The sequence below is a fragment of the Cavia porcellus genome, unplaced genomic scaffold (assembly GCF_034190915.1).
Source record: "Cavia porcellus strain 051 isolate PalLab524CR breed Dunkin Hartley unplaced genomic scaffold, mCavPor4.1 scaffold_21, whole genome shotgun sequence".
NCBI classification, from domain to species: domain Eukaryota; kingdom Metazoa; phylum Chordata; class Mammalia; order Rodentia; family Caviidae; genus Cavia; species Cavia porcellus.
The window spans coordinates 14,284,681-14,298,860 of NW_026947504.1; the positions used below are offsets into that span (position 1 = coordinate 14,284,681).

Consider the following 14,180-nt stretch of genomic DNA (forward strand, 5'->3'; position numbering starts at 1 on the left):
AGAGGTATAACAGAGTAAAATTACATAGCTCCTGCTCCTACAAAGCTCTTGGTGCACCAAGGGGAAAGATTATAACAAAGGAGTCATATCAGTTTCTTCAGAATGTTTACTCATGGGATAAGTGCTCTGAAGTAAAGACACTCAATTCTTAAAGAGCTATGATCAGGTGGGGTCAGGGACAGAGACTAATCTGCAGCTGAGAGCCTAGCTGAAGCGAGAATTAACAAGGCCAAGGATGGAAGAGATACTTCTCATAGAGAGAGAAAAGAATGCCAGAGTCTCCAGGTGGAGGGGGTGTCCTCGAGAAACCAATGTTGGCTCCTAGACAGGCAGACAGACGAGAAGATGTTTGAATAAAGAAGGGAAGCCAGACAGGTGTCAGAACATGCAAGACCTTGTTCCAATAAGAGCTTTCAAATGTGAATGTGTTTGAGGATGTGGATGGTAAGATGATCATTTTGTAAAAATGATTCTGACTATATGGAGAACCAAATCTCTATGTGATGGGTGAAAACATGGGCATGAGTGTCAAAAGTGAGAAAAGTGAAGAAAAATTAATATTAAAGAAGCACATATTTATGTATGGATGGGTTACTGTACATAATGTGCTTAGACAATGGCTTGGACATAGTAAATTCAACCTACATGAAGTTTAGTCGTTGTCACTGTTGTTTATATTAATACCCCACCTATGGCATCCTGGATGCCATCACCTTGTTCATTATTATTTCCCCTATTTTACAAGTAAGGGAACTGAAGTTCAGAAAGGTGAAATTAACTACCTAACATCACCTCGTTGACAAGTGGCAGAGAGAGGATTCAAAACCCAAGACCTCCCTATGTTTAAAACCAACATTAAAGCAAGCTGGGAAGACAACCCAAGTTATCAAGATGTGATGGTGCCGTCCTCTAAGAAGCCCAGAAACTACTGACAGCTCCTACAGTTGTTCTAGAATTATTATTTTTCTTGGTACCAGGGATCAAACTCATGACTTGACGCTTGCCAGGCAGGAGCTTATGCCACTGAGTTAAATCCCCAGCCCTCTAGAATTATTCTTAGGGAAATTGTTTGGGTCATTTGTATTTACTTGAGTTTGACAGGGAAAATCACAAATTATTTATTCATGACTGCTGGCAATATAAAAAATAACACATATAGAAGACAAACTCAGACGTTTACACGTTTTTCTCCTCAAATTTTTAGTAAGATAACTAATTTTGGGCAATACATTGTTCAGAGGAAGCTACACATTGTTTAGACAATGGGAAAAAAGGAAGAAAATTTGAATATCTAAAAGAAGTCTAGGACTGGGGCTCAGAGACAGATAGTACCCATTATGTTAGGAGTTTCATGAAGAACATTGTTTATGACATTTAATTCTCAATGTCAATGGTGTCTTTTTATTTCCGTGTTACAAATGAAACCAGACATAGGGCCATTAAGTGATAGGGCCCTGCTTGCCTGGTGTCTAACGCATGTTTTATCCACTGTGCCTGAGGGGCCTCATCTGTGGAGTTAGTCTGACAGCCACTTTTATCTTTTCTCACTGTCTTTATTAGGTTCACAACAAATCTCAATACATTTCCTTGCTTGTATTCCTAAGTCTGTTGATAGTGAGTAAAGCAGAAATTATTTTGACACATAGTAGATTTTCCATTCTGATAGATCTAACCTGTCAAGTCTGACTTTAAAAAAGTACTTTAAAAATTCTTGCAGTGTCACTTTTTAAATTTGTATGATACAGGATATTTTGCTTGATTAATGTACAAAATAGCACCTGGAAAGATGGAAGGCTGGGTTTCCAAGTTTAAGCTGGGAGGAGAGAACAGGGGAGCCAATCAGAAACACAAAAGCCAAATAAGCAGCTTCCTGATATGATTTTAGGTCTTTTGCAGCTGGAAAGTTCTCCTGGAGATTTTGATCCAAGCCACTCCTCCCCGCCCCCCAATATAGAAAGGGATTTACTAGGTTTCTCTCCACAGGAAAAAAAAATTCTGAGAGAATCATTTCCTTTAGCCACCAATGATTTTTAAAGAGAAATATACAATCGCAAACAAAATGATACAAGGTTTTAAAAAATGCCATACTCACTCTCAGTTGAATATTTATCTCAAAATCTGCTCCTTTTCCCTAAGGGTACTGAGTGAAAACTCACCCGATGGTAATGTGTGCCTCTCTCATTTTATACAGATAGCCTTGAATCCCAGGCTCCCGGGATTTCACAGCAGGCTGGCAACCTGCGGTGCTCAGAAGAGCATTGCTAGACCTGTGCTTCACCATCCTCTGCCCTCTCTAATCTAGCACCACTTGTAGGACCATCCCTAAGGCTGAAAAATATCTGATCAGTTCTCCTTTTCAAGAATACGTAAGATCTAAAGGAGTACATAGCTCTAAGTGACATACAGAAAATGCACAACCAGCTACAGGGCTGGCTAGAGTGATATTGAATCCTGCAGGCTTAGTTAAAGAGGAACTGCCAGGATGTTTACGAGGCACACATGTGTGCACACGGAAGGTGCACACGCGTGAGCGTGTCATGCCAGGTTATAAAGGCAGAAGAGACAGAAACAGTAACTGGAGCATGTATACCAGACCCAAGTCACCCTCCCTTCAAAGCACTAACTTAGGCTCCCCACAAACCACATTTCCAGCAAGTCCTGAAAGTCAGCTGTGTTCTTACTGCTGTGTAACCCAAGAGCAGACTCCAGGTGAACCAGTCTAACAAACAACACTCCACGGTCATGTACGAAGCTAATTCTATTTTGCTAATTGCTTTCTTGGGCATGCACCAAGTTATTAAACACAGTGACAAAACAGAGCTTGGATAAATGTCTGTGGCAGTGCCCTCCAGATTTTTTTTTTCTTAGTACGAGTTTCAATGACTTGTTTGCATGTTACATAGAACAAGCAAAACTGGCAAAATACCTCTGAATTATTTTCTAATCTACTGTCAGCTTTGAGATCACCTCTGCAATATTATTTTGCTCTTCGGAAAATACTTCTCTTTCCTCATATAAGAGATGCTGATTTTCAGAGCAGACCTCAGTCTGTCAGACACAAGCTTCTGCCAGGAATGACAGTCATATAGTAGCTACAGAAAACAGCATCAGCAGAACCTGTGGGAAGTCAGACACCAGCCCACTTCGTCCCACCCACCCACTCTCCCTCTCTGGTCTGTACCTTCCGTGTAGCAGCTGGAAGAGAGGATGGTATTCGGAGGTCTGAAGATGTAAGGCAGGTAACGAGAGAAGCATTTCATCTTCCAAATAAAAAATAAAACTCTAAATAAAAAACCAGTCTCCTGAATCCATAAGGATTCTCTCGGCCTTCAAAGCTGGCTACATCACCAATATGCTTATGTAGGTTCTGGCCCAGATCTGCAAAGCTGGGAAGCCCGAGGAATATCTGGAGCTGGGTCCCATTTTGCCATCAGAGCCAGGAAACACTGCCTTACATTTCTGCATGCAGCTCAAACTCAGAAGCCCCCAAGCAAGCCGGGATATAGCCTCTTCATTGGCTGAAGCTCCTCCGAGCAGGATTTGCTGAGTAAGTCAGTCCTGCCTGTAAACACACATTGAAATGCTCTGCCTGAAACCTCTACCTTCTTCTGTGTGGTCAGTTTCTCTGTTAGCAAAGGAAATCCAGCAGGATATGGGAGTCGTGAGGATAAGTGACCATCTCTTATTTAGCTGAAAGATCAAATGAAACAAAGACTGCATAGTGTTCCACCCTGGAGGGAGATGGCTGTAAAAAGGAGCAAACCGTAAAGCCATGGATCTCAGGAATATTAAAATACAGTGCAATGAAATGGGTCTCTGTCCTTGCCTAATCTAGATTTAGTTTTAGTTTAGTTTTTCTTTTTTTTAATACTGAAGCCCAAACAATAGAACCATTTATCACTTAGGTGAAGCCAAAAGCTGGGTTGAGCAGTCTGTGGCAGGGGCTAACACAGACAGATTCTGTGCTCCTCTGTAGTGATTTCCTTCTGCCGGCCCTAATGCTGAGGTAATAACTCAGTCCTGAGTTACTCTCTGTTCAAATACAAAGCCACGGCCCAAGAGACGAGGTGCACCCAAGGGAGCAGACGCTTCACCAATGCGTGGTCCCCGGTGGCGTCTGAAGCATGGGAAAAGTAAGCCAATCCAGAGAGTATACAACTTTACCAAAACACTCATTGAGATTTCCAGGTTGGGGGGCTGTGTGGGGCGCTGAAGGACAAGACAGCAAAGACAAGTGATTCAGGAGGGGGGTTGGTGTGGTTTTGGCCCGTGAGATAAAGTGACTTTGGAAACCACACGGCTGGAAGCAAGCACAGAGCTTCAGTCTGGGATTTATAAATTCTGTCAAAGGCACCATTGTACATATGATGAAGAGAAAGAGGCAAATGTCCTTTGTGCCACATCCAGAGATACAAGGAAATGATTTAAATAGTCTGCAAAAGAAAATGACTCTGAGTGGGGCTTTTAAAATAAGGTAAAAAAATTAGATTTAAAAATAAAAACATAGCTTAAAACTCAAGAGTTTTAAGCTTTTAGGGGCTTTCCACTTTACAAAAATATTTAATTTAGCGTTAGGAAATGTGCTGATTTTCCCAGGAGAGAAAACACACAAAGTAATTATAATAAAGAATAAGCATGATAATGTAAATTGACTTTCCCCCCATCTGCCACTTGTGACGTGAAGTTAAACTTATGGCACAGCCAGACCAGTTAGTCTGATCATAACCTCCTTAGACCCAGGGGCCAGGCAAGGTGGGGGATCTCAATTAAAACGCTGTTTGAATAACCCCTATGTAGTTTGGTGTGTCCTTTGGGTGATCTTGAACTCAGGATTTAGGATATTCGTAGGACATACTTCACATCTAACTTCTTATTGGCAGCAAGACAGAGCGGAAAGAGAGGGCCATGGGATCATTCTGACACATCTGATTTCCAGTGCATCCACTTATTGGAGTTTGGGTAGACACAAACCAAACTTTAACACCTGTAAACATCTATAAAATGGGAACAATGCAAAATTTTTCATGCGTTTTTGAAAAAAGTGAGACAATTAAAATTAAACATCTAGCACACTATAGGCAACTGGTGACCTAAGTTGCTGCTTATCACTGTTGGCCTTCTCCTTGGAAGCTTCTATAGCCATAAACCAAGGAAGAGCAGTGAAGAGCGGGTGTGGTTAAGAAGGATGCTCCTGCCAATGTTTAATCCCACCTTTGATGCTGACTTCCTGTGTGATCCTGGGCAACTACAACCTCATATGTGCTAATAAGGATAACAGCTGAATCTCACACAACATCACAAGGACAAAATAGGAGGCTGTTACAAGGCAGAGATGGCGAGCATTTTAGAGACTGAGTGCCAAATTACAACCCAAAACTCACTCATTTTTTGCAAAGTTCCTACATGGCAATGAATCTTGAATATTGAGGTTTCAGTTTAGAAAAAACAACTCATATATTAACCTTTTTTGTCTTTATAGAAAAAAAAATCACATGTTCCATATGTTTGATACCACTGCTATCCAGAAGTTAGCATAGTTCTTAGAACATTATAAAGATTTCCTAAGTTTAATTACTATGTATGTAATAGTAATAACAGCTCTTAGTCACAGCGTAGTGCTGCCGTTACTTACCTGTCTTATCTAACTACGAAGCTGTACACGTCATGCAGGAGAAGTCAATGGCTACTTCACCTTTGTATAACTGGAGCTTAACCCAGTGCTGACCCAAAGTAGATACAAAATAAATATGCAAGTGATGAGGATAAACCGATGTTTACAGTGAAAGGTTTTGAAAGATATTTTCTCTTTGGGGAAAAGAAGTCCTTCTTACCATGAATGAAGTGAATTTGAGCTATCAGAAAGCTGCAATAGATGATTCAAGCAGAGGCACTCCTGAATAGGCAAAATCTGCACTTAGGAAGTATCTTCCGAATCAATAGTAGACATTCCTGAAAAACATATTTCCTGGGTGGACAAATACTCACTGATGATGTTGCCCATAATTATTCTCAATAAACGAGGCAAACACAATAGGAAACAAATGAGGAACTATTTCTTCTATTAGAAGCAAAAGAATAAGTGGAGATGGTCGCCCACCCAGATGTTCCTTCTAAACCAGCCAATGCCTTTGAGTGTAACTGAGGACATCTTCTCCAACCCAAACACAAATGGACTGATTTAGTACCAAGCCTATGGAATCCATCTACTCATGTGCCAAGCAGGAAACGGGCAGCAAGTACAAATACAAAATTTCATTGGACAGGTGAAGCTGAGACAGGTGGTTTGCACTGCATCATTTGAACTGTTTCACTGTGTGTATTCCATACTGGAATAACTTGATGAACTTGTGGAAGAACACAGATCTCAAAGTCCACAGGCTAGCTGATTCAGACTCTGGAAATACAGAAAGTTTTCTTTTCCAACTTTTCTTTAAGGATTGAGAACTTTGCTGGGTGTGGTACACATGCCTGCACCCCAGCTTCTCTGAAGGTTAAGCCAGTGGGGTCCTCAGTTAGAAGACAACTTGTCTCAAAAAAACCAATCTATTTGTTTCTCAGTTGGGTCTGAATTTAACAAGACCCTGTCTCAAACAAAACAAGACAAAACAAAAACTCTAGACTGAGGTGTTTAGTTTCATATTTTGTGATGAAGAAAAATTTCAACATATGCTTGTCCTAAATCATATACCTCACCATTTTTATGCAATAATTTGTTATCACCTAGATAATTGTTCAGGCATTAGGCTGAATGATGGGACATAGTCTATAATGTACGATCTTTGCTCTAAAATAGTGCATAGTCTAGAAAAAAGGACTGATAAGCCATCTTAATGCAGCCTCATAGGGATATCAAAAGTAAAAGAGTGTCTGAAGAGATTGCTTGGGATTATAAAACCTCAAAGGTCAATATTAGTGATTCACATTTTTGCCTTAGGTATTATTTATAAATGACTCCTATCAAAAGCCAATTAATTATTATACTTAAAGACTCAGCAAATCAACAGCAAGTAGCCATTAACACTGTCCATTAAACTACCTTCTGATAACCCTTGTTGTCAGAAAAGACCAGGGTCACCAAGAAAGGGACAGGGTCTTCATGAGGAGAGAGAAAGGCCAAAGCCAGTCGCAGAAGTGCCTGGAGGTGGGGTGCAAAGACAGACAGGGAAATGTGGAGGTGGAAAGGATAAAAGTGACCCACTTTAGGTGCCACGTGAGAAGGTTCCTGGCGTCTGACTGAGCACAGTCCAGAGATAAGAAATGCATGATTCCCAAATGTCAGGTTCTGATATCAAACAGCAAAGAAAGTAGCTAACTGAGGGGTTTTGGGTGCTGAGTGCTGGGCTTCTCTAAGCTGCTGGGGAGATGAGCAGTGGTCATTCCTGTCCTGTGCAGTCCCAGGCACAGTCCCTGCTTTGGACCCAGGGACTGGCCGTGGGGCCTCCCAGCCGCTGGTGCTATCACTGCCGCCCACTCCCACAGAAGCCTGAGCTTTACCGAAAAGTTGCCCTGGTAATTCTCTCCCAGCATGTCTGCAACCTCCTTTGGGAGAAGGCTCATCATTACAGTTTTTCATTTTGCTAAGGAGAAATCGAAATCCCATGAAAAAGAATTTTAGCTTATTTAAGACCAGTCAGTAAGAGCCTTTTACTTTCAAGTTAAATTCCTATTCATTCCTCAGATTTTAAATAAAATGTCACATCTTCAGGGACAAGTTTCTTAATACTCCAGACTGAGGTGTGATCTCCTTGATGTAGATTCTCAAATACCATCCTCCTCTTTCAAAGCACTAATTCATTATCAAATGTATTTTTTGAGCATCTATTTATGTTAGGCTTTGGGCAAGGTCCTAAGGAATCAGGAGTAAAAATACAAATAAAATACCTACCCTCTTCCCAGGTATACTAATCAGTCTTTCTGCAGATGACTGGTCAGCATTAAGTGAGGCAATTCAGTGCACCACCTACAATTTTGCCTAGCACAAAGTAAGTGCTTTTCAATTATACCGATAATGGTTATTAACTATCTGATGCTAGCCAGACTCTTAGTTCCCAGGAAAGTAGAAATTTGACTTTTCTGTGATGTATCTTGAGTTCCAGGTTTGCTGCCTAGAGCACAATAAGACTTCGATAAATGTGTGCTGAATTGAATTGAATTAAACAAGGAAAACTTGACTATTTTTATTATACTTCCCACGGTATGTAGCAAGTATGTGAAATTCACAACTTGGTAGACTCTAATCTGAAAAAAATAGGGTGTACTCTGTGGCTAGTTTATGTACCCAGTTATCCCTACAAGCACAATCTTTTCAGCAGGTATTAGACGCTCAGCATTTTGGTACATGTTTGAGAGACAGCCGATGACATTCAGGGGTGTAGCTCATTGAGGTGATATTCTCAAAGAGAGAGGCAGAAAACGAACTAGTAGACAGTCCACCCACATGGCTGTATATTTCAGATGGTACAAAGGGGAATAAGAAAATGAAACTAGCAGCGTGGTGGAGTGTAGCTGCTCTATGTTCAAGGATGGCTTTTTAGAGGGGCTGGCATCTGAGCTACCCTTAAAAAGTCAACTGCTGGCTAAAGAAGGGTTTGGCTTTCTTATCCACCCAACCATGGCACCAACTCAACTTCACAGCAATTTTCTCTCTTAATTTCATAAACCACCTAATTATTTTTCTGCTAGCAATGTTTATTTCCATGCTTTCATATAAACTATGTAAGCCCACAGGTCATAGTCCTGCCCTCGCACTGTATCTGCTGGCTCTACCAGAGGGGTCAAGATGGACATGATTCACACTTTTGCCTCAGTTTGGACCAGTTTTTCAGCTGCTCTCCAAGCTTATGATGACAGCCACTGAGAGATGAGCAGCGATGGATGAGACTAGAGAGGCCTTGAGCAGGAAGGGCAGGCTCAGTTGAGAACAGCAGTAAGTGCAAAAAAAGACCCAGCTGGTTGTAACTGAAGGCTCTGGCTCTCACTGAAAATTCTATAGGAGGGAAATTATAATAAATCAAAGCACACTTCCCACCTAGTTTTATACAAACTCTTACATTACCTGTAAAAAGTAGAAAAATAGCATCTTTTAATGTATAAAGAGATATCAGAGCAAATAGTTCTGAGCCATGGAAATATAATTTGATTTTAATCGATAATGATAATAGTACTAATAACAGCAACCACCAATCTGAGTTTATCTGAGTTCTTACTAGATTGTTTTTCCTTTAGAGAATCCAGAATGAAGCAAATACTATTATTTCAGCTGCTTATACATAAGGGGATATACACAGAGAGGTTAGGTAACTTGCAAACTACAGGCAAATGGAGGAACTAAGATTCCCGTGCAGTCTCTCACTCATGCCTGCCCCTAGGGTTTGTGAATATTGTGATGCTCTCTGGGTTACCTGATCTCAACATTCTCTCCCTTGAGCTCTAGTGTGGGACAGAGCACAAAAATTAGGTTAAATTTCTGTATCTACATATTTGGAACTGATGAGCATTTGACAGGGCTGGTCAAATTTGTATTCTGATCTATCAGAATGAAAGATTCCATTAATCACTGCTATAATCACATTTAGAAATCTAACCCAGTCCATACCTCTCCAACTAGGCTGTTAGCATTCAATCTATGCACTCTCTGTAGGACATAGTGCCCGGGCCATGTAAATATAAAAGGTACAGAAAATAGAGGTGGGTAAGAAGCATAGAAACAAAAAATTGGGTAATAAAAAATAAATATATGACAAATTATAGGAAGCTGTAACAGTAATAGGTAAAACACTGAGCACAGAATTGCCCCACCTGATTGGCAGATTGCAGAGAGAATTTGTGTGCAATTAGAAATGGGAAGAACATTCTGGTGAGGTAATAGTAAACAATAGCTTGACTAAAACAACTCGAATTTACCTCTTCCAATGTACTCTACATTAATGGTCTCATAAAACATTTTAAATATATAAGCAGATTTCAACTGCTGTGTTTGGGGTCTTCATGAATCAGCTCATTGGAAATACTGCACATTTTCAAGCTAGATACAAACAACCCAGCTATCTGGAATACATAATACCTCAAAACTTTCTCAAGAAGAAAGTATTGAAGAATAAATACAGGATGCATTTTCAGTTTCTCAAAAGGAATTGTCCTGTCTACTGCCTTCTTGCACATTAATTAAATAATGAATACCATGAAGAGCTAGTCCTATGCTAATACAATAATATTTTACAAGTACTGCTCTAACTGTGGTATCTATTTTGGCCTTGGATTATCCCTTAGGAGTAGGTAATGTATTTCTTTTTGGACAAATAAGATTAGGAGACTTTAAGACAACTCTGTGTGTGAGTCAAGGTGACAAAATCTTAATTTTCTGACCAGTAAGCTACCCTTTAGAGGTACAGAAAAGGCATCTGAGTGATTTGGTTTAATGTCTTTCTAAGAAAACACTTTAACCCAAATTTTCCTTAGATTCCAAGAAGCCCATAATAGTAAATCTTTGAGGGGCCACAAAGGAGAAAACGTTCCAGTTATTACTCTTTGAGTAAAGACAGAGCAAGACCGTTCCTCCTCTGGGAATGTCACACTGCCCGTGCAATCTGAAGAGCTCTGCTTGGCTGCAGAGTACTTTATGTTTGAATTTAAACTTTGTGCCTTTAGAGAGGATACGCACTCATAAGCTTCTCTTCACTGGGAGAGATTTACGCGCTTCTGTTTCCCCCTGTCATGTCAGTCTGTGTGTTTTGTTTTACAGCAGTGTTTACAGCCTCAGCGCTATGGACATGGGGTCAGGAAACCATGTGTATGGTGGGGAGAGAGCTGTAGGGTGCAGAATAGGATGCTGTCCTCTATCCGCTAGATGCCAGTAGTATCCCTACCCCTCACCCTCATTATGACCATCAAAAGTAGTTTCTGATTTGATAAATATCCCCTGAAATATAGTAGTATTGTGAATGAGTGAATGAGTGAATACCAGTTTTCCAATGAGTAAGAAAGACTAATAAGATGAGGCTCAAAAATATTTCCCTCTCACCTTAGACTGAGAATCACTGCTTTATAGTGATCTACCCTTTGGGAACTGGCATGAGGTAACAGCCAAATTTGTTCCATATAAGTAATCAAAAGGTGAGTAAATAATATGTGCACTATGATCTGACACTAATTCACTACACTTTTTTTTTTAAGGAGGATAAAACCAATAAAAAGAAAACAGCGTAAGAGACAAAGGACTTCAAAACATTACAAAATCAACAATAATCAACAATAGTTACCATAATATATTCTAGTTTCTTTACCTCAGTTTCCCAGAGATTTTGTACATAAATTCTATGAAACAATACTTGCAAAAGAGCTTTGAAATTTTAAAAATATAAGGCTGTTGGCATTTGACCTAACCTGGCTCTTTTGGCAACTACTGTTGCTGGTGCATTGAAATCTGTCTTCAGTAAATCGTTTAAATTTGAAGGAAATCCATCAATCAAGTATATGTTAAGGAGTTGAACTTAGAAGTAAGAAATGAAACTTTTTTCACTAGGAGGAGTTTGCTTAGTATCTCCTATCTTACTGATCTTTCTTGCTGATTGGAAAGATGCTATCTATTCATTTTCACCTCCATTATGCAAAAACACTTACTATGGGTCAAACATCATTCTGGACATCAGAAATACTTACACAATTTGTAGCTGGACATAAGAAAGTAACTGTAGTAATCAAGTTAGATATGGCCATGTCTCCATAGGGAGTATGGTCCAGTAAAGGCTCAGACAGAGAGCAAGAAAAATTATAATGCATGTCATTATAATGTAAAAATTAAAATGCATTTGCATTTGTATGATGAATAAAATCCAAGACCTCCAAGAAGGACAACCAAACTCAGAATTCAGGATTATAGAAGATTTATTAGGGAAAATAAAATCAAAGTGGAAAGCAGAACAGAAGATTTCCAGGAAAAGAAGGTAAAAATATTTTTGTCAGTGGAGATAGCCTATGTACAGTGCTAGAAATAAGGGAATATAGCATTGGAGCAAATAAGAGACAGAGAGTATGTGAAGGGATTTGAAGTGAGGCTGGAGGGATCTTAACAGCATGAACTCTATTGGGAGTTTTAGGAGGCAAGACACAGGTGTGCAGAGTAGTAATAGTCCTCTAGTTACAACGTGAAGGACAGACCAGAGGTGACCAAGGCAAACCACAGAGGCTGCTTCAAAATTCAAAGACAAGAAAGTGGCATCCAAACTGGGATGGTGACAGTGAAATTGGAGAGAATCCCAAGGATTTGGGAGACTGATGTATTTAGATGGGAGAATGACAGGTGACAGCGACAGAGTAGACAAGTTTGTGTGTTGAGGAAAGCTGAGAAGGTAGAGCCAAGGATCAGCCTCGGGGGTCTGAGTCGGCCTTTGGAGAAGTAACCAGAGCTCACATCAGCTGCTGCTGCCAGAAACAAAATCAGAATATTCTGAGGGTGCTGATGGCCCCTGAACTAAGTGCTGATAAGCATTATCCCACTGAAACTTTGGGACCTCACTTTGAGATATGACTTCTTAACCTCAGGAAAGCATGACTCCGAATAATTTGCTCAAGGACACACAGTGGATGACAGAGCCTGGATCCAAACCCAGCGGCCTGATACTGGAACCTGATCTCTTAACTCCCACACAGAGCCATAATTAATTTACTTGTGTTTGCCATGTAGGTTTAAGCCATAGATTTCCCAAGTAAAGGGTGATAGTTTTGAAGGGAATATTTAATCATTTACATTCTTTGCAGATCAGTGTCCTTAGTCAAAACATCAGTATTAAAAACCCTCCTTTGCAGGATGAGTAGTGATTAAATAAGTGTTACCACAAAGAATGAGGATCAGACATTTATGAAATGCTAAGTATATTCCACGCTGCACTCTAAATGCTTCATATATATCACCTTATTTAATCTCACAACATCCTTGAAGTAACTTCAATTATCATTCCTATGTTACAGGTGAGGAAACAGAGTCACAGAGACTCGGAGTTACAGGAATACCATGCAAACCTGGGTGAGGAATTTTGGACTCTGCTTTTCCACTGCCACAGCATCAGATCTCAGAAAGTACTGAATACACCAAGAGCCTTGTATCTGGAGTGGTATACACGCTAAGGGATGGTAGCTAGTTTTCTGCCATGTTAGGTGAGTTTTCCTTAACTGAGTTTCCAGTAATCCCATGCATTGAATCAGGTGCACAGAACAGAATTATTGTCCTAATGCCTTCCTTGTGCTTCTGGAAACCATCTCCAGTCATAACTTTTCCCCCAGTGGTATACGAGGCAAGCTTCAGAGGCAATTCAGGGGCTGGACTTCAATAGATAGCATTGAGCTGTGCTATGGATGAAATTAATCTCAGGCTCTGCTAAAAGACTGCACTGGGCCCTTTGAGATTTGTGGCTCCCCCTTCTTTCATATTTGTGCATCTAATCACCACCTAAGTGAAAGACAACTGGCTGATATAATGGAGCCAGAAAACTAATATTGTTTGGTGGCCAGGAGATTAAGAATCACAGAAGCATTTTTAAATCAACAAAATACTATGTATTGATGATACATGACATGATGATTTGAAATGTGTATCCACTGTACAAGGGCTAAGTTGAGAATATACATATTATATACACATATTTATTTATTTGTGATGAAACACTTAAAATCTACTCTCAGCAATTTTCCACTGCATAATAAATTAATTCTAATCAACACACTGTACGATAGATCTCTCGAACTTATTCTTGTTGTCTAACTTAAATTTTGTATCCTTTAAACATTTCCTCTAGCCCTTGAAATCCATCATTCTATTCATTGATCCAAGTGTTTTTTCTTTCTAAAGGGTGAACAACATTCCATTATTTTTTTAATTGGAACGGATATCAGAGAAGCAATCTAATCCTAAATGTCTCAGGAGAACCTGTGTGGTGGCAATATTAAGAGAATATGTGGAAATATAAATGTATATTGGCTTGGTGGTGCTCTCATCTCTCTCTGAACCACAGATCCTCTCTTTGTAAATTGGAAAGATTAGAAATGACCCGATTTCCTTCAAACTCCTTTAAACTCCAATGTGTTATGAATCTAAGTGTTCAAATCACATCCTCATTTATTTATTAACATCGTATCTCACTTTTCATAGGCATAAGAATAACTAATTAACTGCTCCTCTTTGCTGG

The 14,180-nt window shown here is 39.8% G+C and overlaps 1 protein-coding gene across 7 annotated transcripts in view; it reads right to left on the reverse strand.

Moving 5' to 3' along the window:
- Ppp2r2b (protein phosphatase 2 regulatory subunit Bbeta) overlaps positions 1-14,180 on the reverse strand; it is a 452,685-nt gene that overhangs the window by 425,503 nt on the left and 13,002 nt on the right. The window contains exon 1 of one of the 7 annotated variants that reach the window (XM_063232322.1): positions 3,182-3,487. The exons of 3 other annotated variants lie outside the window; for them this stretch is intronic. In XM_063232322.1, the coding sequence (XP_063088392.1) occupies positions 3,182-3,255 (74 nt within the window). In that variant the 5' untranslated portion in view covers positions 3,256-3,487. Of the gene's footprint in view, positions 1-3,181; positions 3,488-14,180 lie in introns of those variants that run through there. 3 more of the 7 variants (XM_063232324.1, XM_063232321.1, XM_063232326.1) reach the window with 3 other exon arrangements.